General features: G+C 33.3%; 5 protein-coding genes across 9 annotated transcripts; 2 read left to right on the top strand and 3 right to left on the bottom strand.

Moving 5' to 3' along the window:
• The first annotated feature begins 2,881 nt into the window (after nt 1–2,881).
• HSP60-3A (heat shock protein 60-3A) lies at nt 2,882–8,950 on the top strand. Of its 2 annotated transcripts, none has more exons than XM_022859424.2 (18): nt 2,882–3,107; nt 3,212–3,233; nt 3,751–3,882; nt 4,506–4,665; nt 5,201–5,376; nt 5,463–5,558; nt 5,674–5,778; nt 6,231–6,317; nt 6,405–6,494; nt 6,611–6,691; nt 6,768–6,836; nt 6,905–6,982; nt 7,564–7,659; nt 7,738–7,837; nt 7,914–8,017; nt 8,103–8,208; nt 8,458–8,536; nt 8,618–8,950. In XM_022859424.2, exons 1-18 carry the CDS (start codon nt 3,070–3,072, stop codon nt 8,715–8,717), a joined length of 1,719 nt encoding a protein of 572 aa, XP_022715159.2. In that variant the 5' UTR covers nt 2,882–3,069; the 3' UTR covers nt 8,718–8,950. The 2 variants fall into 2 exon arrangements, with proteins under 2 accessions (XP_022715159.2, XP_022715158.2); XM_022859423.2 differs by having other exon boundaries at nt 2,899–3,107; nt 6,402–6,494.
• A 901-nt stretch (nt 8,951–9,851) lies between these two features.
• Nucleotides 9,852–10,944, bottom strand: LBD22 (LOB domain-containing protein 22). Its single transcript, XM_022859425.2, has one exon. The coding sequence runs from the start codon at nt 10,732–10,734 to the stop codon at nt 9,973–9,975; it is 762 nt and encodes a 253-aa protein (XP_022715160.1). The 5' UTR covers nt 10,735–10,944; the 3' UTR covers nt 9,852–9,972.
• A 585-nt stretch (nt 10,945–11,529) lies between these two features.
• LOC111274644 (mediator of RNA polymerase II transcription subunit 9-like) lies at nt 11,530–13,984 on the bottom strand. 2 transcript variants are annotated; one of them, XM_022859426.2, is made up of 6 exons: nt 13,665–13,983; nt 13,497–13,559; nt 13,318–13,398; nt 12,976–13,034; nt 12,801–12,888; nt 11,530–11,780 (listed from the first exon to the last, which is right to left on the bottom strand). In XM_022859426.2, the coding sequence occupies exons 1-5, from the start codon at nt 13,911–13,913 to the stop codon at nt 12,831–12,833; spliced, it is 510 nt and encodes a 169-aa protein (XP_022715161.1). In that variant the 5' UTR covers nt 13,914–13,983; the 3' UTR covers nt 11,530–11,780; nt 12,801–12,830. The 2 variants fall into 2 exon arrangements, with proteins under 2 accessions (XP_022715161.1, XP_089611857.1); XM_089755731.1 differs by having other exon boundaries at nt 11,706–11,821; nt 13,665–13,984.
• Nucleotides 13,985–14,137: 153 nt separating this feature from the next.
• Nucleotides 14,138–16,154, top strand: LOC111274645 (uncharacterized). The gene is made up of 2 exons (XM_089755732.1): nt 14,138–14,265; nt 15,762–16,154. The coding sequence occupies exon 2, from the start codon at nt 15,775–15,777 to the stop codon at nt 15,973–15,975; it is 201 nt and encodes a 66-aa protein (XP_089611858.1). The 5' UTR covers nt 14,138–14,265; nt 15,762–15,774; the 3' UTR covers nt 15,976–16,154.
• LOC111274640 (beta-galactosidase 17-like) lies at nt 16,122–25,228 on the bottom strand. 3 transcript variants are annotated; one of them, XR_016334279.1, is made up of 19 exons: nt 25,019–25,228; nt 24,479–24,583; nt 23,829–24,024; nt 23,226–23,314; nt 22,946–23,026; nt 22,169–22,263; nt 21,225–21,295; nt 20,618–20,708; nt 20,432–20,549; nt 20,255–20,350; nt 20,126–20,174; nt 18,947–19,134; nt 18,768–18,839; nt 18,456–18,605; nt 17,984–18,034; nt 17,345–17,510; nt 17,010–17,155; nt 16,822–16,906; nt 16,122–16,587 (listed from the first exon to the last, which is right to left on the bottom strand). XR_016334279.1 is itself a non-coding variant. In XM_022859420.2 (19 exons), exons 1-19 carry the CDS (start codon nt 25,178–25,180, stop codon nt 16,483–16,485), a joined length of 2,097 nt encoding a protein of 698 aa, XP_022715155.2. In that variant the 5' UTR covers nt 25,181–25,228; the 3' UTR covers nt 16,122–16,482. The 3 variants fall into 3 exon arrangements, 1 of the variants encoding a protein (XP_022715155.2); XM_022859420.2 differs by having other exon boundaries at nt 16,822–16,887; XR_016334280.1 differs by lacking the exons at nt 16,122–16,587; nt 16,822–16,906 and having other exon boundaries at nt 17,062–17,155; nt 17,345–17,485.
• Between the last annotated feature and the right edge of the window lie 543 nt (nt 25,229–25,771).

The raw sequence follows: 25,771 nt of genomic DNA, 5'->3' as shown, positions 1-25,771 counted from the left end.
TTTTAATTCCTTCAAATCGAAAAGAAAGAAAAAAAAGTTTCGGATTTTCAAACATTTATTAGCGAGAGCATATTATTTGTGTTACTTATTATATTGTAAATGATTAATCACAATTAAAATTATATAACTTTTATTAAAATATTACTTGAAAATCTACATTAATAAATGATGACTCTTTGTATATATTATCATGATCATATAATTATAAATAATATCTTCTCGTATAAACGAGGATGAATTGCTTTATTAGTTAACCCCTCTTTTTATCTCTCTCACGGTGCACTTAGGAGACAGTTTGGCTTTTTTTTTCCAATTATTCTTATTCTTCTTCCTTCAATGATGGATACTTGCACTGAATCTTTGACTATTCATAACCCATATTTCTTTTGCATTAATGTATTTATATAATATAAAATAATAAAATTAATATATTTTAATTAAAAAATTATATATTATAATTTATATTAATATGAAATATAACATAAAATTTATAAATTTATTAAACTTCTATATAATTATTATTAAAATTTTAAATTATATTATATTAATGATTTTTTTATAACATATTCATATCGTATTATTTTATTATATTTTAAATTGATAAATCTATTTTAATTTTTTAAATTATATCACATTCATATTGTATCTTTGTATCTTACTTTAGATTGACATGTCTATTTGATGTGCATCCCATTTGACAGCATAAAAGGTTGCAAAGACCTATGAGAAATAATTAAGATCAATAATTAATTTTGGGGTTTTAGCATGATAATTAAGATTGCTAAGGGTATTTATTACATCCAATTTTAGAAATGCTATATAATTTTTTTAAAGTTATAATTATAATAAAATATTATATTTATATAATTAATTATTACATCATAATCAAATTATAATTATTGAATAATTAATAATAAATTATAACATAATTAGACAATTAAACCTATACAATAAAACTTAAACTTAGGATATCAATCTTATAATATTTGGGCATTATAATTTATTTTGTTTATATAATCAATAACTAATTAATATTAATTAGTATGTTCAAAAATAGTTGTAATTTATGATGTTGATATATAAATATATTTATATGAAAAATTATTTATCAACAATCATATGATCAATTTGTAGAGTGCCGTATTTTTAATTTTTAATTTTTAATAATTAGGTTCAATACTAAATAAGTTGAAATACAAACACAATTTACTTCTTTGTTTGGTAATAAGAGAATTAGTGGTGAATGTTGGGGAAAAAAACAATGGAGCAGTTAGTGGATGCGGTCCTAAAAAATAAATATTTGACAAGGATATGAAACTAATTGCTATGTCATTTGTCAAAGAGTAGATGGTCCTAAGATGCCAGCTTAATTATGTACATATTATTTATCATCCAACTTCTATATATGCCAGATAGGTAAGTAATTTGAATGATAAGAACGGAATAACTGATAAAAAATTAAGAACTACTTTAATCATTCAATTGAGTTTTGGTTTCATTACCATTTTAATTTACTTACTATTTGTGTTTATTTTTATAAAATTCCAAACTTTGTTAGTATAAAATAAAAGTCAAAACTTGTCATAAATTTATGTATTTTTTATTTTTAAGAATTTAGTCCCTATAATATTATTTAAAAATTTTAATTTTTATAATATTATTTTTTAAGAATTTCAATTCAATAGTTGACAATACACATTAATTAAATTACTTAAAAAATAATATTATAAGAATTAAATTATTAAAATTTGAATAATGGATAAACTTATGATATATTTTAACCTAAAATAAAAATAGGTATACATATCAATATATATATATATATATTAACATGTCATTTTTTCTTTAATTTTTGTTAATATCGGTGATAATTGGACTGTCAAAACATGCATGTCAAGTTCATGCTGTGTTATTTTAAGTTTTTTTTTTTTATTATTAATATATTGGAATTAGATTAATTTGGCATGTGTATAACTCATCAACTCGTGATTTTGACGTTGCCAATTTTACTTTATATTTATTCGGAACGAAGATTAATTGGATAACTTCTAGCTATTCTTGTGTATGATTTATATAAAGACGGGTTTAGGGCCAAAATTAAAAGACATGAAAAACTAAATAATAAGAAAGTAGTTGGTCAGTCTACGAAAGGGGATAACTGAACATTGACATTTTTAATACTAAACATGATTTAAAAGCATATTTTATATTTTTTTTATATGAGAGGTCACAGCTTAATTATAAAAAAATTACAAATATTAAGATTTTAATCTTAAAATATTAAATGTCGCATCTTAAAAATTATCACATGAATTATTGAAACTAAACCATAAAGTTTAAAGCATATTTTATATTAATTATGCTTGTCATGTATTTTAGAAATGGAGTTAACCAATTATAAAATTATGCTTTTATATGCATAAGTTTTTTTTTTATTTAAAAAAGAAATATCATAAGAAAACATGAAATGCTTTATTTTTTACGAAAACAAAATGCATAAGAATTAAAACCATAGCCTTTTTTAAGATTTATTTTTGTTGAAAATTAAAAATTTGAGAACAAGAAGCACAAAAAGGTAACACAAACCAACAAAATGTGGGTTTAAAGTTTTAACTTTCATTTCCTGAAAATTCATTTCATATAATTTTGTATCTTTTTTTAAAAAATGAAAATGTTATATTTTAATTTTATAAAAAAAAATTATTATTTTTTACTATCTCCAAGAAACAGGCCCAGGCCCAAGACCAAACAAAACCCAACTTTTGCAGAAGAAATAAAAAATGGCTCATTTGGTTTAAGGATAGAGAGAGGCCCAAACCCAATCAAGCAGAGACTTGGACTCCAAATTTCATCTTCAAAAATTTCCAATATACTAATATTCAGATTTTAGATAGACAGAAAACCCCATACTGTAAAACCCCAGGGTCAAAGCCTAAAACCCTATATTTTTTTTAAACTAGCAGCTTAAATTGAAGCCCTTCAAAACTCCATCGAAAGCTCTCTTTGAAGTCTTGATTTTGGTCATTATTTTTAAATTTTCGCTTTATAAAATAAAAACCCATCTCAGACATGTATCGAGTGGCTTCAAAATTAGCTTCATCTATCAGGTAATGTTTCTTTTATATCACATTTGGTTCATGTTCGTATGATTTTTAGTAAATTTTTTTTTTGGTTTGCTTTATATCTGAGACTTTTTTTTGTTGGTTTACAGTTCCTCGACTTCGAAAAGACTGGTAAGAAGTAATATATTAGTTGATTTCTCGTTGATTTTCATTTTTTTTTCTTGTTGTATTTAAAAGTTTTCTAATTGACCCTTCTGTTTGTATGGTGAGAAAAAGTGAGAAATAGAAGAAATGAAATGGAAAGTCCAAAATTTTCTAGGACCTGGAGTTGCATTAGCTTTAAGCAAAAATATGCTTTTAGATACTTTTGCAATAATAATAATGAATCTGTTTGGTAGGAAGGAAGGTTAGAGGTAAGGAAAGAAAAAGTTTTAATCTAATGGTTGAGATACATGACAATATATTCTATTTTGTAGCTAAACTATTAGATTAAAACATTTTCCTTCCTTTCTCCCCTCTTTCTTTCCTACCAAACAGAGATGGGTCACGAAATAGTTGGAAAATGTTTTTTTTTTTTTTTCTTTTCTTTTTAAGTACAAATATATGTTTTATTGGGATTGGTTTTGATGGATTCATTCATATGTTAACCCTTCTTTGCTCTGGTTTCTTAATGATTTGAATTGGACAGGTCTGTAGTAGGGTAAACTGCAATAGGTATTATGTGGCCAAGGATATCAATTTCGGGGTTGGGGCACGTGCGGCTATGCTGCAGGGTGTGTCTGAGGTTGCTGAAGCCGTGAAAGTCACAATGGGACCAAAGGTAATGGATATTAACATCTTCTTTTATTGTTCTTTCCATTCTAGTGGAATAATTAAAAATATTAGACATAATAATGGGAATTGTTATTAGCAAAAACTTCTAACAGTGGGACTTCATAAAACAGTTCAGATTTGTACTGCATGATAGGGAAAAAAATATTTCGTTGATTTTTGTTTTGGGAGATTTAATGCTTATTTAAAATATTTACTTTATTAGCATATTCACTACAAGCTGTATTTTTATGGCAGCTTAACATTCGTTCATATGTAGATTGAGCTGTTTAGATAAAATTGTCCATGATGGTAAATGAATTGTATGTTGATATTTTTATCTAATTGCTAAGAGAAAGTGGAACATAATCTTGTAGCCTCTATAAGTTGGATTTGATGTTGTAGGGGTCATATCTTTTCTCTATTTTATTTGTTATATGAAAGATTTGAAGGATGATGATATATTTGGGAATCTTTTATTAACAATTAGCTGTCCATTTTATAGGTTAAAACTTAGAACTATTATAATATTGTTATATGCTTGTGATTTCTTACTATGTAAAGATTAAAAGCTCAAAATTTATGTATCCTATTACGCATTGTCATAGTATTCATTCTGATCTATTGATTAAGGGTCGCAATGTTGTTATTGAGAGTAGTCGAGGCTATCCTAAAGTCACAAAGGATGGTGTTACTGTTGCCAAAAGCATCAAATTCAAGGATAAGGCTAAAAATGTTGGTGCAGATCTTGTAAAGCAGGTTGCGAATGCCACCAATAAAGTTGCTGGAGATGGTAAATTCTTATTATTTTCAACCTTGTGCCATAAAGATGCTGTAATTGAACATCAATATATTGATATACCAATGTTTAAGATCAGGCTTTCTTGTTAGAAAGTTGTTTATTTGGACTTGTACCCCAAAAGTTACTCATTTGTCTGTGAAACAATGATGTTCTTTGGTATTTAAGACAACTCAATCAAGCTTTCATTCCAACCTAATCTGGATTGGGGAGCCCTTGGATAAGACCTTACTGTTAGAAAACCTTCCTGGGAATCATTTCATAAGTGTCTTGGGAATAGGTGCTTTTTGGTATTCAACATCATTTTAGAATCCTAGGTATGCAGGGCATCTGTGCATAGAATAAAGATTAGCACTCTCTATACCATTCATGTTCAAAACATTGATTGGATTCAGTTGTATATGTTATATGATACGTGAATAAACCTTTAGTTTCTTACCATAGAAACACCATTTCTTTGATATTTCTCCCATCATATTACACATTCTTCATGTTGGAGATCAATCAACTATTGTGTATCTGTTCACAGGCACAACTTGTGCAACTGTCCTAACTCAGGCAATTCTTTTGGAGGGATGTAAGTCATTGGCTGCTGGTGTAAATGTAATGGACTTGAGAAGTGGAATTAATATGGCAGTTAATGCTGTCATATCTGACTTGAAAAGCAGGGCAGTAATGATAAGCACACCAGAAGAAATTACACAGGTTTGTTGACATGGTCTTTGTAACCCTTTACATACCATACTCCTTGATTTATTTGTGTTAAATTGTTTTGGGCATGTTTTAAATAGGTTGCCACTATTTCTGCCAATGGTGAACGTGAAATTGGAGAATTGATAGCAAGAGCTATGGAGAAGGTTGGGAAGGAAGGGGTCATTAGTGTCACTGTAAGCCTATATTCCATTTTTATACATTATTTTATGATTATAAAATTTGCATAATAATGATCATTTCCTAAACCACATGTAATCTGGTGTATCTTATGTTTTGCTCAAATTTTAGGATGGGAATACTTTAGATCATGAGTTAGAAGTGGTGGAAGGAATGAAGCTAGGCAGAGGTTATATCTCTCCCTATTTTATTACTGATCAGAAGACCCAGAAATGTGTAAGTTCAGATTTGTATCCTTTTTCCAATAATTTTTACTTCAAATAGAAGAGTAACTAACTCATTGAACCAAAATGGGGTTTCCAATGTAAATCCTATGCTCAAAATTCTATCACAATTTATCTTTTGCTTCTCTTTTTTAAATGTTGTTAGTTTGGAGGAGTAGCTGTGCAGTAAATCAGAAATCATTTCTCTTATTTTGCTTAATGTGATTTGAAGATCCTATTATTATCTCAGAGGTTCTTGTGGTCAGTTGATGGTTTTGTATACCACTGTTTGGAGACCATTCACCTATGGAAACATAGAAATTGACCTGTCTTATGTCCCTAATTTTTCATTTCTTTCCTTGTTAGAAATAGCATAAACAATAAAACTTCTGTTGATGCAATAATTTATTAAGCCTAAGAAAAAAAAAAAACTGATATAAAGAGGCTTCATTTTTATGTTGGCAGGAACTTGAGAATCCCCTGATTCTCATTCATGACAAGAAAATTTCAGATATGAACTCACTTGTGAGGATAATGGAGCTGGCTATAAATGTAATTCTTCTAAGGACTCTTTTACATATATGATTTTAAGTGAAGCATGCGGTGAACTTGCTAATTCTTTTTCTTCAATTTCAGCAGAAAAGCAGACCACTCCTTGTTGTGGCTGAGGATGTGGAGAGTGATGCGCTTGCTTTACTTATTCTCAACAAGCATCATGCTGGTTTAAAGGTAATTGTCTGGCTTTGCTTTAAATTGACTTTTCCATGCATCCAATGGTACAAGATGTTTTAGTTTAGATGACACCTTTTGCACCATTTTTAAATAGTGGAATCTTGTGTCTTTAGGTGTGTGCCATTAAAGCTCCTGGTTTTGGGGATAACAGAGGAGCAAATTTAGAAGACCTTGTCATTCTCACTGGTGGAGAGGTAATAACATTCTCATTGCTTAGATTTTATGTACTTTACAATCTTATAGAGTCATTTTTAACTATCAAAAGTACAGGTTATCAGTGAAGAACGTGGCTTAACTCTTGACAAAGTCAAAGTTGAAATGCTTGGTACTGCAAAAAGGGTATGCATGTATCTTTGCAACATGCTTGATTTTCTTCTTTACAATGCAATTGACCTAATTTATCACAGGTCACTATCTCTCTTGATGACACAATCATTCTACATGGGGGAGGGGATAAGAAGCTGATTGAAGAAAGATGTGAGCAGGTATTCTGATGCCCTTTCTGATATATTTTTTTTCTTTCTTCAACCCATTAATATATTGTTCTATTTATAAATTAAGATTTGGGTTTGGGGTTGAAGGTGGAGGTGGGGGGTGATAAAAATGGATGGAAATTTTTTTTACCCATTTGATTCTTTTGTGATCTACTTTTAATGTTGTTAATTTTGTAGAAAAGGTTGTTCTGCTTTCTTTCTCCTTGAGGAAGTTGCAGTCTGAACTAGTATTATGAGAACTTATTTTCTCTTAACCGGGCATGTGCTGTATCACTTTGGATTAAGAAAATTAAAATTTTCCTGGAATATCTCCTAATTATGTTCTGAGACGGCTGAAGAAATACCATGTTGCTAATTCTGAAATGGCAAAGCCATTTTGAACTGGGAGCAGTTCTGTTATCTTTTGGTTTAACAGCTGTTAGTTTATGTTCTTATTTTAAAAGAATTTCAATGTAGTAAAATTGAAGGAGAGACCATGTTATTGAGTAGGCAGTCTATTAAAAATTCTTGGGGAAAACTTGGAAAAGAAAATTTCTTTTTTTCCTTATACTGATTCTTGAAAACTTCTACAGCTGAGAACGGCCATGGAGAAGAGCACAGCCATGTTTGACAGAGAGAAAGCAAAAGAACGATTATCAAAACTGTCTGGGGGTGTAGCTGTTTTCAGGGTATGTAATTCATCTTTCTAAGTACCAAGTGGCATGTGCCTCTTAGGCCCTCATAGGTGATTACTTATTTTCTCTCAGGTTGGTGGAGCTAGTGAGGCAGAAGTTGGAGAAAGGAAAGATAGGGTCACAGATGCGTTGAATGCTACCAGAGCAGCTGTGGAAGAGGGTATTGTGCCAGGTAAAGAAATTTTCCTTTGTGGTTTTCAAATGTTAAATGTTTCTTTTGGCAATAACATAATGGAATTTTATGTTAGGTGGTGGTGTTGCTCTCTTGTATGGTACAAGGGTTTTGCAGAACCTTCAAACTCAAAATGAAGATCAGAAAAGAGGCATTCAGATAATTCAAGATGCTCTTAAGGTTTTGTTTATGGCAACTCTCAGCATGCCTCTCTTGATCTCATTATAATTCATAGTACCTCACAGTATATATTGCTTTACTTTAGGCACCTACTTTAATTATAGCTTCAAATGCTGGTCATGATGGCTCTCTGGTTCTCGGAAAACTACTGGAACAAGATGATAATAATTTGGGTTTTGATGCTTCAAAAGGTTTGTTGTTTAGATCTTATGAAATTGCTCATATCTAGCTGGCTATGTCACTCCTTTAAAAATGACCTCATTCTTAAATGGATCAAGTTATGTTGCAAGTCCTCTCTCTCTCTCCCCGTGTCCATAGACATGCTCATCTCACACTATCATTATTTTTCTCAAAATGCCCTGCTGCCAGTCTTTGCTATTACAATGAGAATTCACATCTGGTCTGTCCTGATCAGTATCATGTTTGATGCACTAAAACAGGTATATATGTTGATATGGTGAGGGCTGGAATCATAGACCCTCTTAAAGTTGTTAGAACAGCCTTAGTCAATGCAGCCAGGTGAAGAGTCTGTAGTCCTAAATATGTGCTTATACTCAAAAATTTGTATGTGAAACTGAACCATATGTTTATTGATTGCAGCGTCTCATTGCTATTGACGACAACTGAGGCATCTGTCTTGGAAAATCCAGATGAGAAAAAACCACCAAATCGCATGCCAGATATAGACAACGACTACTAGTTAGAGTGGCTCTTTATGTTTACTTAACTATATTTGTCATTCTGTTTAAAATAGCACAGAACTTAAATTGAGAGCCAAGGTTCAAATTTGATGGACTCCTAAGAGAAATACATGATGATGGCAACCAATTATAAAGAAAAGATGATAGGATCATGTTTCTCGATGTCATTGTAAAACCAATGATCTAGGATTTTGAAGTTAAAAGGAAAATTAGTCGAGGACTATTGTTGCAAGTCTTATTCTTTTCCTTTATTATTTTTCCTTTTGGATCTATAGTGTGTGTGTGTATATGTACATACATACATATATACACACAATTTCATTGAATGTTCTATATAAATGCATGATCACAGTCCCTAGAAAGGGAAAAAAAAAGAAAATGGACTTGGTTCAAGAAGAGTTTGCATGCATGATCGATCACAGTCCAAAAAGGACAAGGAAAAGGAGGTAGCTTGTTAAACTATGAGACTGCAAAAATTTCAATAGCTAGGCTTAATTTCCAGCTGCCACCAGAAAAGAAAATTAAAGTAATGAAATTGCACCTATACTGGATTTAATGCTCATGTCTATACTAAAATATACGCTTCTTTTATCTTATGATTTCTTCGGTCTTCAATTGTATCTATTGTCTCAACAAGAATTTGCTCTATCTGATTTTTCTTTGCTTAGATGTGGTGAAGGGAAATTTTGCAAGTCCAATGGATTAATACGAGTACCTTTTTTGGTAGCCCGGGGCATTTTTTGGTGTTTTTTTAGGAACTATGTATCAGGAACTCTTTGTTCAGGATTTAGGGTCAGCCCGGAGAAAGAATGTATTGGGCAAGGTTCACGAATCCTTTGCTGCTAAATTAAAAAAAAAAAAAAAAAAAACTTGTTTCTGATGTTTTTTTTCTTTTAATTGGAAAGGGTATCCCTGGAGGAGGAAAGAGATATAATTGGCTATGTAGAGAAACTGAAGAGAGAGGGAGAGGAAGAGAAACTAGATATATTCGGGTAATGAATAACAATTTGACGACAGAATTGAAGGTGCATGACTTGAATAATTCAAAAAGAGAAGTAGAGAAAGAAAATGGAGAGTGAGCCTTGGAAAAGCAATATTTCAAATGATCCTTGAACAGACCAGAAGTAAAATGGACACCACATAATATATTATATATCAAAACTTTATTCTGCATGTTAATATGCATTTATTTTTTTTCTTGATATTATATATATCATCATCTCATAACTGATAAGAGATGTACAAAATTTATGACTAAGATGACATAACTAACTGTGTCGATGGAACAAACGTCCTTTCAACTAGTTCTTCGGTCTCAAACTTGATCTCATGTCTTTCATAAGGTATACCAAGCTCGGGCTTAACTTCATCATGATTATCATCACATTCTTTGATAAAATCCTGCTTGATATTCAAAGATGATAAGGCTGTTGTTGATTCTTGTATGCCCCATGAACGATCATAATTTTCTTGCAAGTGATGTTGGTTGTTATCATTCATGGCAAATTGCTCCTCATGAGGTTCTTGAGCATAATAATAATTCGAATTATACGAGTTTAATGGATCTGGATCCACCATTTCACAGCCCAGCGTTGAATTACACCCAGGTTCTTGCATTTGCAAGTGAGACGTCTGCTGTTGGTGCTGCTGAACGGCCTGTGCTCGGCATATGGCTAGCTGATGAAAAACCAGGTCAAGCTCAGCCTGGCTGTACTCAATCTGACGCTGAAGCTCTTGGATGATCCTATAACAACCTCCGACAGGGTCACTGGCTCGTGCATCGGATTGAAATACAATGGTACGCATAGCAATGTCTTTCTCAGGGGGATTCAGGTTCTTGATGATCTTGTTGATGTTGCTGACTCCAAACAATTTATGCGCATTTTGGAATTGTCTTTGGCGATCATGGGGAAAATAAGGGGCGAGAATGCAGTCAGGAGTGCACTTCCTGCGTTGGTATTTACACGCAGCGCAAGCTTGTGTTGTGCCGTTACTACCACTTCTTGAAATGCTCATATTTTGGTGGTGTTGTTTCCCTTTTTTTTTTCTTCTTGTTTGGGGGGATGATGAGATATCGGATGCGTTGCCGCCGGGGATGGTGCAGTTTTTTTTTTTTTTGTTCTTCCTTTGTTTTCTCCTGGTGGGATGGGAATAAGGCAGGGGAAAATGGGAGATGCAGAGAAATGAAAGGAATGACAGACAGGTTGATATATGAAGGGGAAAGGGTCACAGATAGAGTTAACAAATTCTGTTATGATGGATATTTTTGGAGGGTTTAATGGGTCTTCAGAAGTTTGGAAAGTTGGCAGACTGACTTTGAGACAAATAGATTCATTCCCTTGCCTATTTTTTGGGGTTTCTAAACTTTTATTCTGCCTTTTTCAAGATACATGGATTGCTAAAATTGGCATTACTCTGTTTCCGTTGTTTCTCGAATGTTTATCTTCAGTGAATTTCTGACGACTTTCTTCTTATTTCTACTCTAATTAACTAAGAAAAAGCAGTTTTTCAGAAAGCACTCTTGAGGCTTCAGATTAAACTCAACTCCGAAAGCTTGCATTCAAGGTTTGAGAACAAGAGCCAACAGGACAAGTCCCTTGCAGAAATGGGTCTCATATCAACCACGACACCCTTCAATGATAGGACAAACAGTGCTTAGCTGGAGTATTGCGTTTAATTCTTAATATTGGTGAATCAAAAGGTGAAGCAAAAAGATGACTCCTTTGTAGGTTATACAGGAACAACGCCCACGTTCCTGGTTAAATCTTAACAATTATGATGTTAATTACCCGAGAGAGAGAGAGAATAAACTTGAATGCAAAACTACATGATATAAATAATCCAGTAAAGAAGGTCAAATCAGTTGACAAGGTTGCTCACTAACAAAAGTTGCATTTGAACATGATCTCATTCCAAAGGAAATCTTTGATAGAAGAACAACCTAGACAAGATATTAAAAATTTCTACTTGCTGAACAAAGAGATGAATCTGATCAAATTCTATGGGAACAAGTTCTCTGGGTTTCCTTCTGATCTTTCAGAGTTATACAGAAAGATCTTGACCTGAATACAGCAAAGCCAAAATGATGGTCACAACTCACAAGCTGTAGTTCAAATTTGTTGAAGAAAACAATCATCAATATACAAGAATCAGAGATGAAACAATTCTGCACTTTGAAAGCAGCATCAACTAAATATAAGAACAGCAGAAGCGAGCAATTCTATCATAGGTTAAGTGCAAATATATAGAAACCTAACTTGACAGCTCTAGAACTGCGGTGAACAACTGTGCAATTTTTCTTGGAAATTATCTGTTAGAGTTTCCAAAGACAATAGAATAGGGCTTGATCCCAAGAAGTGGTCACAAATCTTGGCCAATAATTTCAAAATCAAGAAAAAGAATTTAAATCCTTTCTCTTTGATTCAAATGAACTCTAAAGGAGACAGGCAAATCTTTTCTCTTTGATTTGAATAGAACTTTAAAGGAGACAGGCTCCGCAGATGAATGGTAGACAACCACATTGCAAAATTTGAACCATAATCAGTGTTACCTCCATGAATTGATATCCAAGAGGCCAAAGTCAGTTTCACCAATGCATCATAATGGAATGTAAGCGTCCAGAAGAACAGACTCACACCTAGTAGCAAAGTTCTCTAATAATTAGGCTCTCAGATAGAAAAGCACTGCTCACCATGGTCCAGTTTCACTGTTCATTACCCAAAAACTTGTTTGATGGTAAGATTCATTTTACTTTGGTTGTGGTTGTGCAAGATAAATACTAGCATTAACATAGTTTTTCTCTATATCTATTCCGAGACAATGACTTACCCTTGCCCTAATCTTGATTTGCTCTCACTGAAACTCTTTAGCAATATATTATTAAGACTATACAGTATTTATTTTACACAAAATACTAAAAGCAAGACACACTTTTCAAACTAGCACATGCAAAATTGCCTCTCTCAATCAAAGATTGCTTATGAGCAATTCTACCTCAAATTGACATGTTACAGTAAACAATGTAAACTGCAACTATTTATCGACAATAGTTAAGTCAAATTGTTTTGTATGCATTTTCCTACCTGTCCTTAATGGAGTGTTTTGGGAAGCAACTATGGCTCAGTCTTCACAAGGTCTTCGACAGAGCTTCTATACTTGGCTATCAGATCCCTAAAACAGGAAGAAAAAAAACATGCACACATTCAATAAGTAGAAAACTTAAATTGCAGAAAACACAAATCAGGACCAACAATTTACCTCCTTTGATTAAGCAATTGTTCACTTTCCTCCAGCTTTCGCTTTTGTCCTTCAACAGTCTACATCCAACATCCAGAAATTCCCAAGTCATAAGAAGATATACATCCGATATATTAGCACATTTTTCGAATCTATCATCACTAATAAAAGATATACATATCCTAAAAATGATAGGTAAAATACCGAAAATGGAGACATTTTGCAGAAGCTTGCATCTTTTTTAAGTACTTTCATGTTCGTTAAAATTCATCAAACACTTGCATGCAGCTTCATCAACATATCATAACATAAAAACAGAAATTAAAAGTTAAATAATAAAGAAAACAAGAGTTGGTAATTTACCATAGCTTTGGTATTAATTGATGCCGAAATCGAGTTTAAAAGCTGCTGGCACTTCTCAAAGTGATTGTTCAGTTCATTAATCTTCCCAAAACCCCACCAAAGAGAAAAAAAATAAATAATCTTCAAATTAAACACTAAAACCAATTTTAAAATTAAAAAAGAAAAAAACCCAAACAAACCAAAGCATCGGAATGTTGATCCCGAGTTCCATTATCAATTGCATCAGACAAATTCTCAACCAACTGCCACCCCCACAAGACAAAAACACATAAAAGAAATCAAACACTTCAAAAAAGAAAGAAAAATTGAAGTAAAAACTTTGTTAAGGCTGTGGTTTAAAGGAATACATGTAATAGGTGGAAATGAGAAGCTAGTGATTGATGGTGTTGATTCTGCTGCACTTGCTGTTGTTGTTGCAACATACGCTGTTGTTGTTGCTGTGGTTGGAATTGTTGAGGATGAAATTGTTGTTGTTGTTGTGATGGTGGTGGAGGAGAGAGGTATAGATGGTCTTGATTGGTGGGAGTAGATACGTTATTGTGGGTTGGGACGCTGGGGATCATTGTCCAGCTTCCTCCTCCTGAGTACGGATCCATCGTCTTTCCTTCCCAGGCTAGCTCCCTCGCTTCTTTTTACCTTAGCCGCCGCACAGTTAGAGATAGATATTGGGGTCGTTGCTAATGTACGCTTTTTAAGCATTTTCTCCAATGACACACTGCCACGCGTGGTAAGCAAAATGGGAAACGTGTCGTAAAAATGATTTTTTTTTTTTTACACAAAAATGTAAATAGCAGACCTCATTTGTATTTACTGAGAGAAGAGCAAAAGAGAAAAAAAAAAAAAAAAAGGTTTAAGATTGTTTTTTTTTTTGCCTTTCATTTCTTTTGCACTCAAAAAATTCTTGGCAAAAGGACTTAATCAAAAAAGATATTCTCTTCAAGTTTTAAGGTTCGGTTTCTTCTATCTCTTATCTGTTATATGATCTGGGGCCTGTTTCTGTTTTTTTTATTTTTTTTTTTTATAGATTTTTAATTTTTAAATCCATTGCCGTTTAGATGTTTACCAAAAGGAACAGAAGGAAAAAAAAGGAATTTTTTTACCTGGTTTGGGGATAGAAGGGCATTAGATAATTGATTTGAGGAAATGGGTACTTACCCAAAACTGCTTTTGGGGTTAAATTTTAAATTTTTTTCTGGATTATGGTCATTATGATGTATAAATTATGAGGAAAAGGGTGAATATTAGTTTATAAATGAAGGTGAATTTTAATGTTTGCTTTAGATTGGTTTACTTCTTTGTCAAATTCTTGGACGTGCCAGTGAGAGTTGGAAATCCTAGACATTGTCTTATTAGCATTCTGAAAAGTGTATTCTCTTAATTGTTAGGAATCCAGACAGAGAGAGAGAGAGAAGTTAGCCATTTTGCACTTGCAACTAGGTTTTGCCTTTCTGCCTGTGGTTGGTGATGTTGTTATCAGTGGCATGAAGATGCTTTTAGGGCTGTAGAACAAAGTTAGGGTTAAGTTAAAATTAAGGATTCGAAGAGAAAAGCTTCCTAGGGAAGTCTGTGATGATTGATTTTCAGTTATGCCTGTATGCTGAAATGCTTAGTCTTAGGATCGGAAGTAGGAGGAGGAGGAGGAGCAATTCATATATATATTTTTGTCACTGTTTTCTTTGGATAAATAGCTGTTAGGTGCTAATAGTTTGACAAAATTCTAGTGTTTCCGATACTTAGAAAGAATAACAATTTTGGTCTCTCATGATATAAGACAATGGAGTCTTCGCAATATTATGCTTCAGTAAGTAGTGATCATGTGGTCATGTAGTTCAACCTTTCAACAAAGATGACATGCCTGATCCTCTAGAGTGAAGGTGTTTTAGATGTGAATAGAAATTAAAATTGTACTTCAATGAATGCCAGTATCTATAAATTATGACATTCACCAAGCTCAATTGTCTGGCCGATCATTTCAGAGTGTTTGGTCTTAAGTTGGCGTTGCTATTCAAATTTTATATGTTTAGTCTCACTTACCAGTTCATAATTCGTGGATTTTTAACTACCGTTGTGCTTTGGCTTTAGTTGATGTTTGGAGTAGGAATGTTTTTAAATCTTTGGTTCAAATCTGACTACCCAAAGAATAAAAAAATGATAGTGGAATTGATACTTTTGAAAATTACATGGACACCGAGGTTCTCTGATCCAAATTCAATAGTGAAGGCAACTCACCTAAGTTTCAGTAACAAGTATGAGCTACTGGATGGGTCCATAGCTGTCTATGGGACGTGGTTCTATTCTTTTGCAATATTAATCAATACATGTATGAAAAGGGTAGCATCATGGTTTTACAGTTTTGATTTACTGACTTTATTAACGCTTTTGACCTATAAAGTTATTCAAATGAGAATAAAAAATTGAATTTATGTGATATTGGAAAATTGCAGATTCAATAAAAATATGGCAGTGAAACCAACAGTAGCCTTTAGGGCTTTCCTTGTAGGAGGGATAGCTATTTTTGCGAAAGTAGCTGGTGCAATGAAGGCTGCTGGTGGTGCAAAGCTGGGTGCAGCCGTGGCTGCCATGGGTGTGGCAGCATCTGCTGCTATGACAGGATCAAAACAGGACCCAAAAGATGCATCTAAGCCACCTTCAGAATGATCATCCCCTTTTTCTTTCTTTCAGCAGCTTATAGCCATTTGTAATGTATGTAACATAGCTGGCTGCTCCCATGAGTTTGTTGGGAGTAGATGGCTATGTTTGAATTGTAATTTTGGTCATCACAGAGATTTTAAAATCACTTGAAATAAGAGAAACCAACACTATAGATTTAAATTAAATTGCCATTTGATGCCTTAACAAAAAAGACTTGGTGCCGATTTTCTGGAAATGCTAGGCATAAAAGTACAGCTGTTTTGTTTCTCTGAAGTCCTATATAAACGATCTGGTACCATGTTATTTTCTTCAACATCTTTCGAGCACCTCCATTCCTTCACCCAAGCCACCATCTCTCCGGACAACAAATATGATACGATGCTTCGATTGTTATAAGCCAATCTTACAAAGGCTGCAAGGGAAACATTCTCAAACGATCCAGCCCTATTGGATTGTAGGTCAACTGCAATGCTCTGCCATCCCCTTTTTATCAAACTTGTCGTTTAGGTGGCATTAAAGTTGATGCACACTTGATTTTCTTGAACCACACATGAAATCTGGCTGATCAACTGAATCTACCACAAGCTCGGAGTTCGGTGATTCTAACTCAAATATGACCTACACAGTGGTGAACCGAAAGCGATTTAAGGAAGAAAATTTCATTGGAATATCTGGATCGTGTATGGGAATCAAAACTATTTAGTATGCAAGCAACCAGATACAAAACGCAAAACCTCTACTTCGTTTTCCACAAGAGAGGGGAAAAGTAGGAAGGTGGGAGTGGGGGAAGGGGGGGGGGGGTTTGGATTCCACGCTAGAAAGTAAAACAATATAGACATAGGCATCTCTTACCAAAACATTTTCCCCATGCCGAAGGATTGGTGCAGGGATATAAAGGTTGCATTGTGGTCCTGAAATCTGCAAAGAAAATCATTTACTGATTTGCGGTGTTAATCGGAGATGTATGTGCAAGATAATGTTAAATGACAAATAGAATTGAGAATGGTATGAAAGACAAAGGGAAAAAAAAACTTGCTCACCGGCCAATATCTTCCAACATTGAATTCATTAACAAAAACAATCCCTTTTCTCCAGCCTCTAAGTGAAATGTATGTATCGGCAACTTCACTAGTTTTACCAATAGAGAAATGGCCAGTGTAGAATGACGGTCCTTCTAAAACATCCTCTGCAGAGGAAAAGCAAGTGCTTACAAGATTATCGTTTTATTACATTATATTTTGAGTCTTCATTAGTTCATACTTGCTAACAATGAGGTATAAAAGAACATGTAAGATAAACAAGGAACTACACAGGAGGAAATAGTAGTATAGTACAACATTTGATATAGCATGTTTTTTATGTTCTGGAGACATACCTGAATTGTGTTCTAGTTTTTTGTGGGCTGATAGTTTAGGGAATTCAGATGAAACCTGAATGACAGAATTGAATTTTGGCACCTTATTTAGGTTATTGAAAGGAATCGAGATCATTTTCCATCCCTTCAGAACTCTCCCATCTACATAAACAGAGGACAAAATACCCTACAAAATTAAAGTCAAGAATGGTCAAGTTATCTGTTAGACCTAACTTAGCAACAGATGATAATTATTGGTGCTGCATGGTGAACTGGTGGTTCTAAAGGAACATTTTTCATTGAGGTACAAGCTTAATAAAATGCAGTTTCCCTGAAAAAAGGATCATAACGCTATCAAATAAACATTTTAAATATGTTACCATAGTTATAAACAATGGATTGATAGGCACTATACTATCATTCCCAAAGAAAATAAGTTTCAGGTTGCCACCAAAAATGGCAATTACAACTATAGACTTTTTCTATCTACTGATAAAGGTGCACATTTCTAGGTAATAACAATGAATGACTGAATGAGGATTTTCCTTCACAAAAAACAATGAATGAGCATTTGACCGATGCCAAGACATAAACATGACCATTGACCTGACATCATTTAAGAAATAAAAGCACAATTTTCTGCTGTACAGGAAAGTTTACCTTTCTATCAAACATGTATGGCCCATAATTTACACGACCCATGTTTTCAACCTGCATGTGTAGTTACAGAAACTTAGATATGAAATACATGTATGATGTTCAGGTTTAAAATTAAAGGTTTATAATTATTATTTTTGAATAAAAGATAAAAAGAGAGAAAATAAGAATGAAACTGAGAAGACATTGCTGCTTAGACATGCAGGCGCTTAGTTCACATGGGACATTTGTTATGTATGTAACTGAACAGTGAATAAAATTTTGTTGAATTGATGCCTTCCATTGTTCCTGGATGCTAGACTCCGATTACCTGCCATCTATCAAAACTTGTGGAAAAATACAGGAAGTGCAAACTTAATGATACCACAAGCCAAAATATTTTCACTAAGCTACCATTATACAATCACAAAGAACTAACCACCAAAATGCATAAGACAAAAGGTGATCTGCTCAAAGCAAGAGGACAGTTAGTTACCAAAATAAATAAGCTGGTGTTAGAAACACATTTAGCATTAGGAAGGTCAATTGCTTGATTTGACCATCTTTCAATTGTGCCTACGTATAATACTTGTCCGCCATTAGCTTTAGGAGAGCATGATATGAACACTTGAGCTCTGTCATGCACCTGCAAAGATCATATTTAGAGAGGTAGTATTCTTTTAGGATATTAAATTTCTGTGAATTATTTGTCAATATTGAAGAATTGAGGGAAAGAGAAATTAGACATATAGCCATAAAACTAGGATGAATTAATAAGCTTAAACAAAAAAAGAGGAAGATGGCATACCTTTGGTATAAATAGCTTACTTCCGCCAGTTTTTGATGCATATTGAGATACATATAATAGAAATCCAAACATCTGGACATTAGGAAAAATAACAAGAGACACTATTCAGCAATCTTGAATTTTAATGAATTGCTAAACACAGAAGCTAATGAGCAGCAAAGCCACTAATTTTGGCACACCTGGTATAAATACTCCATTGCAGTTGGATTTTCAGCCTCAACAATTTGTGCAGAATCAATCCCATCAAGTAAATCAAACAAAAATGCTGTTTTTGTTAACTGGAAAGATCCATATCCTGTCTTTTTATTATTGAAAGGAACTGAAGGAAGAGATACTGAACCATATTTCTCCACCACTCTCCTAATGGCTGAAATGAGAATAGATTCAGTGAATAGAATATACTTAGATAATCACTTGAAAGAGAAGATAGCAGGCAGTTGTCTATCTCAACTATTAAATTGTATACACGTATCAGAAATAAACCAATAAACCCTGGATAACTGCACAACAATTGAGATACACTTTAAAGATAGGAGTTTCTGGCATTTGAAGTGTGTTAGCAGTTGATAGCATACTCAGGTTTTCGACACATACCCTATTTCCCAGACATTTAACTTCTAATCATGAATACATTCTCAGCAAACACAAGAAAAATAAAGTGACAGCAAGGCCTGTAGGATGTCTTTTCAATAATATGAGAGATGTAATACACTGAAATTTTTTCCTCGGTGCAAATTTACCCATATTCTCTATGATAAACAGTAGACATTCAAATGATATCGCTTATGATGTCTGACAATTTCAAAAGATTGTAGCAATCAAGCCATTAATTTCATCAACATGTGCATCAATTTCAGAACATGTCGATTGCATTAAACTATAATTATTTCATATTCTACAAGATGCATATATAGAGTGGTAAAATTCACATGAATATGAGCCACACCTATAGAGAAAGCTGTTTTCCACTAACACCAAATGACAGGACCATGCCCATCTAATAAAGGGAAGTCGAACAGGTAAGCTGCTTCTGCCATTGGTATAATCCATCTGCTTAAATCCCTCTATCTCTTGTCTACCATATCACTCTGTATTCACTGATATTTTCTTTCTTTTTTTTTTTTTTTTGGATAAATGTATCCACTGACTCATTCAAGGCTATAAGTATCATTCTTCATCACCAAAGTTGTCTATCAGCACATAAAACTGTATTTTACATTTATTAACATAAACAAAATGCAGCACACAAATTGAGACCATGGACAAGGTAGTTTTACATTTCAACAAAACCATGCAAAAATTTCAACATATCATCCCTCTAGTCTTGAAATATTCAGTGAGCAAGCATAGGATCATACCTTTGAATTTTGCATTGTCCACATCACCAGACTCTGTAATTGGTGCATCCTGAGGTAAAGTAAAGCCAATTTGAAGCTTGAAAGTTATAAGTTAATATACTAACTACAACAAGGAAAAATCATCCTCACATAATCATAGGAAGTTAGATCAGGCTTGTAATCTGACTCATTCGCACCAGTATTTGCTCCATTATAAAATCCAAAGTTTGTTCCACCATGTGCCATCTGGAATTCAAAAGCCTAAATCATAGCATGACCGTAGAGATCGTAACTTCAGAGCACTAGAAGTAGGATAGAAGAACATACATAAAGAACAACAGAACCATTTTGTGACAAAATTTTTTCCAAGGCAGCTGCAGTAAAATCTGCATCTGTCCTTGCCATCTTCTCACCCCAATGTGTAAGCCAACCTGTATAAAACTCCCTGAAACAAAAAAGCATTATGAACACCGAAATATCATAAATTAGCATAAATAAATAATAGACACTTACGAAGAAAGCGCTGGTGATTTTCCAGGGGAATTGAACTCCTTTTGTAACTTAAATATGGGCCAAGGATCATCACCAGTAGTGAAGTCAACAGCTACAAACAGAAACAATTATTAAGTAATTGTGTTTGAAGACATAAGCATACGTGTATGTATCTTTATTTCAATGTAAATGTTTTGTTTAAAGCATGCAGTTCTCTGGGCTCTGCACTGCACCCAGACCTAGAAACCTAGCATCTAATTTAACGATCAAATTCATCTTCTGAGAAAGTTTGTGTATAAAACCAGATAAAAATGTTAATGATGGAACTATTCGAAAAGCATAGATGAATATGAGAATATAAAACAATATTGTTACAAAGAAGCAGAAGAAGTTATTAAGATATGGCCATTAATGTTATAGCCCTTTTTCTTTTTGATTGAGGGTGGGAGGGGGGCAGGAATATTTTTATCATAATAAGGGATAAAATGAACAAAGTTCTGATGACAACCAAAAAAAAAAGAGTGGTAAGGAATAGGAAGATCATTATTTGTTTCTCATGTTATGAGATGCTCTGTTAGCTACATATTTGTGATGTATCAAATAAGGACATGTTGATCTTGAGCAGTACCTGAAAAGACGTCATCTCCCCGAATGGTTCCTTTTTCAAGAGCTTCTCGAGAACCTCCATCTGTGGTGTACCTGGAAACCATTATAAGCCATCCAAATAAAAGAATAATCAAATAAGAATGCAATACTGTGGTTGAAGTCATTTGATCAAAGCATGTTGCCGCCAATACTTCTAATTCATAATAATGTCAACAAAGTAAAGCAAAATATAAAGGAGGATATAAACTCTCAAAGTTATAATCTCCAAAGAGAGTCCAAAAGGAATTCAATGGAACCGTATCAAAGTCGAATGTTAATCCTAGATGAGAAGAGGTAAATAACATGCTAATAAGATGCCAGTACGACAGTGATGAAGATTTGTCTTTCAAGCCATTAGTACTATAAATAACAAGCCTTTAAATCAAAATGGTTTCAAAAGCTCCATTTATAATATCAATATGGTTAGATGGCCAAGCGTCACAAAAAAGAAAGTTTACAATGTAAATGTCCTAGGTTTACACCAGCTATAAAACCAATTTTCTTATTTAAACCATCAGCATCTAGAACCTATTACTTAGAAAGACCTTTGATGAGTATATATTGGGATTAACATAATACTGTAAAAGATACCAGTATAGTCCGATATGTGATTGTAATAATAGTCACGAATGTAAATGAAGACAATGAACTAACTGGTAAATGTTTTATTCTGCATATTCGGTTGATCTTCCCAAGATTGTGTTTCCAATATATTGTCATTTTCCTACCTTTACACTTGATTTATTAGGCTTCCATTGGACAAAATCTTAGAAATGCGGTACAACTTGATGGCAGTCTATGTTTCCTCATGCAAATTCAACTTAAGAAATTTTGAATGTTTCTTCAAGAATTAGATTTTACATGATAAAACAGAAGATTATCTATGACTGTAACCAATAACAGGGGATTAAGAAAAAATCCTCTTACAAAATAATGTCTTCCCCAAGATGCTCTCTAGCCAACTTCACCAAGTAACTAAGATAAGCTTTATCATCTCCATATGACCCAAATTCATTTTCAATCTGTGCCAAAAAATAATATCTCATTTTAGTTGAAGTTTACTAACTTAAAATGTTGAAACTTTCAGAGAATGATATTTCATTGGAAGGAATAAAATATGCATATAAAGAGAATATCCCTTTTTTTCCTGTGTAATATGAAGAAAAGAAAGGGCAAGAAACATGTGAAAAATGCATTTCTTTCGGGCACACCATATACAATCTTTAAAAAGGTGGGTGACAAACTGAGTAATCAGGAGGGTTAATAACCCTGGGTTATCTATCTTGACCTCTACCAGGCTCATATTTGATCCCTTAAATTATTTGCCACTCTTGGCCAAAAAACTAGACAAAAATGATGCGGATTAAATCTAGGCTAGTTTTATTTGGTCTTATTCTCTCTGATTTGGAATATCTTCCTAGTTCCTAGATAACCAGGTTTTTTTCCATCAAAAGAGGGTATTTTCACAAGTCCCATTGTTTCTAAACTTCGAATTCAGCTCAACCACCCAGATAGCCTTAATTCCAAACAGTTAAGCTCAGCCACATGAAGCATCAGGCACAATTACCAGATTGAGAAATTTGTTTTAATAAACAGGAACTAGTCACTCTATCATTGCTTAAAATCCTACAAGACAAAACAGAGTTGCACATTTGTTTATCAAAGAAATTTGACAAGCTAATAAAATATATTATATGCCCGTACCTGAACCATTATGATAGGGCCTCCATTGCCATAAAGAAGAGGAGATACTTTCGGAAGTAGGATTCCCCACCATCCTTCAACCTGTAATATCACACTCATAACATTATACAGCAAACATAAAATGCCAGTTGGTCCATCCTCCAAGAAAATATTAAGCAAGAAGAAAATATACAACTCAGCCAAAGTATGTGTGCTAAGCATGAAAACTAGTACGTTTAATCCAACATATCCCTTCATTAATATTCCTTACATAAAATTAAGGGACTATAGGAGAACATACCATTTGGAGGTAAGCAGGATCCGAAGATCTTAGTCTGACATCTGGTTCTATGGCAAGTAACCAAGCTGGGAAACCTCCAAGATCCCACTCTGCAAGAGACAAATGTTCCCAAAAGGAAACCATGTCACTATCAATATCATCAATTAAGACATCAATTGTCACAAGAAAAGAGAGAGCCAGAAATTATCTGCTATACATGCAATTATGTTAGTGAGCACAATGTACTATCTTCTTTTTTTTTCCCTTTTGTGTGCACACTTGCAAATTGAAACAAGAGCGAAACTCTCAGATAAGAATACAAGAAAACAACAACTAAGTGCTCAAGATCAACAAAGTGAACGGGAAACCCTTTAAATCAGTTTAAATCTCATATCAACCATGAGTAATGAGAGACAGAAAGAAACAGAGAAAAAGATAAAAGGTACAATCAGTTGGAAAGAACTAGTAAACTTAGTTAGTATTATAAGATTAAAAACTCAAGTGCATATCCATTCCTCACTTAAATGAAGATAAGAAGCAACCTACTTGGAAATAATTTAATCCATTTATAACATGTAAAGTAAATAACTAAATATTATACAAACACATGACAGAAAGACTAACCTGCACATATATAAGGCCCAGCTCGAAGCATAACAAGGAGACTGAGCTTCTGGCAAAGTGTGAGAAATGATACCAGATCTGCAATGCCCTCAAAAACAAGTTTGCCGGGCTCAGGTTCATGCAAATTCCAAGGAATATAAGTTTGAATGGTATTCAACCCCAATGCCTTTGCTCTCAAAAGCCTATCCTCCCAGTACTGCATCCATAAGATAGAAGGTCAACAAATTGATAAAAAGTAACCGACTCCCTGCTTCTTTTTTTTTTTTTTTTAATTTAGAAGCAAGGGGGTTCCTCCCTCTTTGGGCTGGTCCAAGCAAGCTTATCTATGTCGGGCCTAGCGAATTCATGGGAAATTACCTTCCCACATTCTCCTAGCAGATTCGAACGCAAGCAACAAATAGAGGAGCATACTCTCTTTGCCACTTGAACCAACTCCCCGCTTCTAACAATATCAGAACTTACATTAATATCCCCCAAGAAGTAAAAAATCTCTACTTTTTTTTTTTTTTGCATTTATACTTTCCAATATGCTAAAAACCTTAATAATCTTTTCTACAATCATTTCAATTCCCACTGATCCCATTAATACAACAATAGCAAGATATGAATAAATTTAGAAGATGGTAATTGCTAACAAAAGGAACAAATACCTCAGGAAGAACCCGGAAATAATGCAAGTCACCACCAATTAACTGAAAAGGCTTCCCATCTTTCCAAAACATATCTTCCGCAATTTCAAATTTTCTAACATCAATCTGACTTACAATCACACAAAAAAGAATACCATTCCACAGTTAAAAAATAAAAAAAAAATCAAATACTAATAACTATGAAACAATTACTGTGAAAATTTAAAATTTTTTGCTTTTAATTTTCAGCTTCTTTTCAACTTATTAAAGGTTATGATAACTAAGAAGAAAAACAACATTAGTTAATAAAAATTCACAATTTCACACCATGAATAATTCTTCTTTTATAAAGGGAAAAAAATCAACTATTCATATCCCTAATTTCCTTTCCTCTTAAACTCCACATTTCCTCTTTCAATTCGAAATAGAAAATCAAAACACATATCTACATATAACAGTACATACACATTAGAAAGCTACGTTAAAGTTTAGTTTATGCATGAATTTTCAGAAATGAAGCGAACAAAGAAATCAACTTTAAACTTTCACAATATACTTTACTTTTTCGCGACCCTGATGACGGCGAAGGTGAAGGTGAAGATCGTGAGAGTGAGAGGAAAGAGAAGGGAGAGAAGCGAAGACGGGAAAGAAAGCAACGAAAGCTATAACGGAAAACAAAACGAAGAAGATCAACGTCGTTTTGCTGCTTCGCTTCCTCGCCATTGTTGTACTTGATTTGGGGGTTGACTCTGCTGATGCTAGCTTTTTTACATTGAGTCATTACACGCTGCTGCCCTTTAAGCTCAGCAGTAGTCTTGCTTGGATTGGTTTCCAAGTATCTTTCTTGGGGTAGTTGAGTCGTGACTGTAATAATAATTTTTTAAAATAATAAACTTTTGAGTAAATCAAAAGGGGCTGCGCTAAAACGGCGTGTCGTTTTACGTTTGGAATGGGAGAAAATCGGCTCTTTTATTGGTTTTCCTATTCTAACATAATTCTTCACCAATTTTTTCAATAAATGCTACGTGTCAATTATTATTTTATTTATTTGATTATACAATTTCTTAAATTGATTTGAATTTTTTAATTTATAAATTAAAAAAGTGCAAATTAACAAGTATTTAATTACAATAATTATCATTTTTTCATTCTATTATAACAATTAATTTATTAATGAAGAAGAAGTAAAAAGTTAAAAAAAAGCTCTTTATCTTTCTTATCTAACTATTTTCCTATCAACTTGCCTAATATGGTTAATTTTTATAAAGCCTTTATAAAAAAATTACCCACTTTTAATCATTCAATTTTTATCCA

This window comes from Durio zibethinus, chromosome 26, assembly GCF_047325235.1.
Source record: "Durio zibethinus cultivar Kanyao isolate XHJ-2024 chromosome 26, ASM4732523v1, whole genome shotgun sequence".
NCBI lineage: Eukaryota > Viridiplantae > Streptophyta > Magnoliopsida > Malvales > Malvaceae > Durio > Durio zibethinus.
This window is presented reverse-complemented; position numbering and strand designations above follow the sequence as displayed.

What these genes read in the sequence shown, in the direction of transcription:
- LOC111274640 (XM_022859420.2), bottom strand. Translation starts at nt 25,180, where the DNA reads ATGGCGAGGAAGCGAAGCAGCAAAACGACGTTGATCTTCTTCGTTTTG. An exon ending in GTCATCAGGGTCGCGAAAAA is followed by an intron (nt 24,584 to 25,018) that starts GTAAAGTATATT and finishes ATTGTAAGTCAG; the next exon opens with ATTGATGTTAGAAAATTTGA. An exon ending in TGGGCCTTATATATGTGCAG is followed by an intron (nt 23,315 to 23,828) that starts GTTAGTCTTTCT and finishes TGTCTCTTGCAG; the next exon opens with AGTGGGATCTTGGAGGTTTC.
- LBD22 (XM_022859425.2), bottom strand. Translation starts at nt 10,734, where the DNA reads ATGAGCATTTCAAGAAGTGGTAGTAACGGCACAACACAAGCTTGCGCT.
- LOC111274645 (XM_089755732.1), top strand. Translation starts at nt 15,775, where the DNA reads ATGGCAGTGAAACCAACAGTAGCCTTTAGGGCTTTCCTTGTAGGAGGG.
- LOC111274644 (XM_089755731.1), bottom strand. Translation starts at nt 13,913, where the DNA reads ATGGATCCGTACTCAGGAGGAGGAAGCTGGACAATGATCCCCAGCGTC. An exon ending in CTCATTTCCACCTATTACAT is followed by an intron (nt 13,560 to 13,664) that starts GTATTCCTTTAA and finishes TGGGGGTGGCAG; the next exon opens with TTGGTTGAGAATTTGTCTGA. An exon ending in CAATTGCTTAATCAAAGGAG is followed by an intron (nt 12,889 to 12,975) that starts GTAAATTGTTGG and finishes TTCCTGTTTTAG; the next exon opens with GGATCTGATAGCCAAGTATA.
- HSP60-3A (XM_022859423.2), top strand. Translation starts at nt 3,070, where the DNA reads ATGTATCGAGTGGCTTCAAAATTAGCTTCATCTATCAG. An exon ending in TAATGGAGCTGGCTATAAAT is followed by an intron (nt 6,318 to 6,401) that starts GTAATTCTTCTA and finishes CTTCAATTTCAG; the next exon opens with CAGAAAAGCAGACCACTCCT. An exon ending in TTGAAGAAAGATGTGAGCAG is followed by an intron (nt 6,983 to 7,563) that starts GTATTCTGATGC and finishes AAACTTCTACAG; the next exon opens with CTGAGAACGGCCATGGAGAA.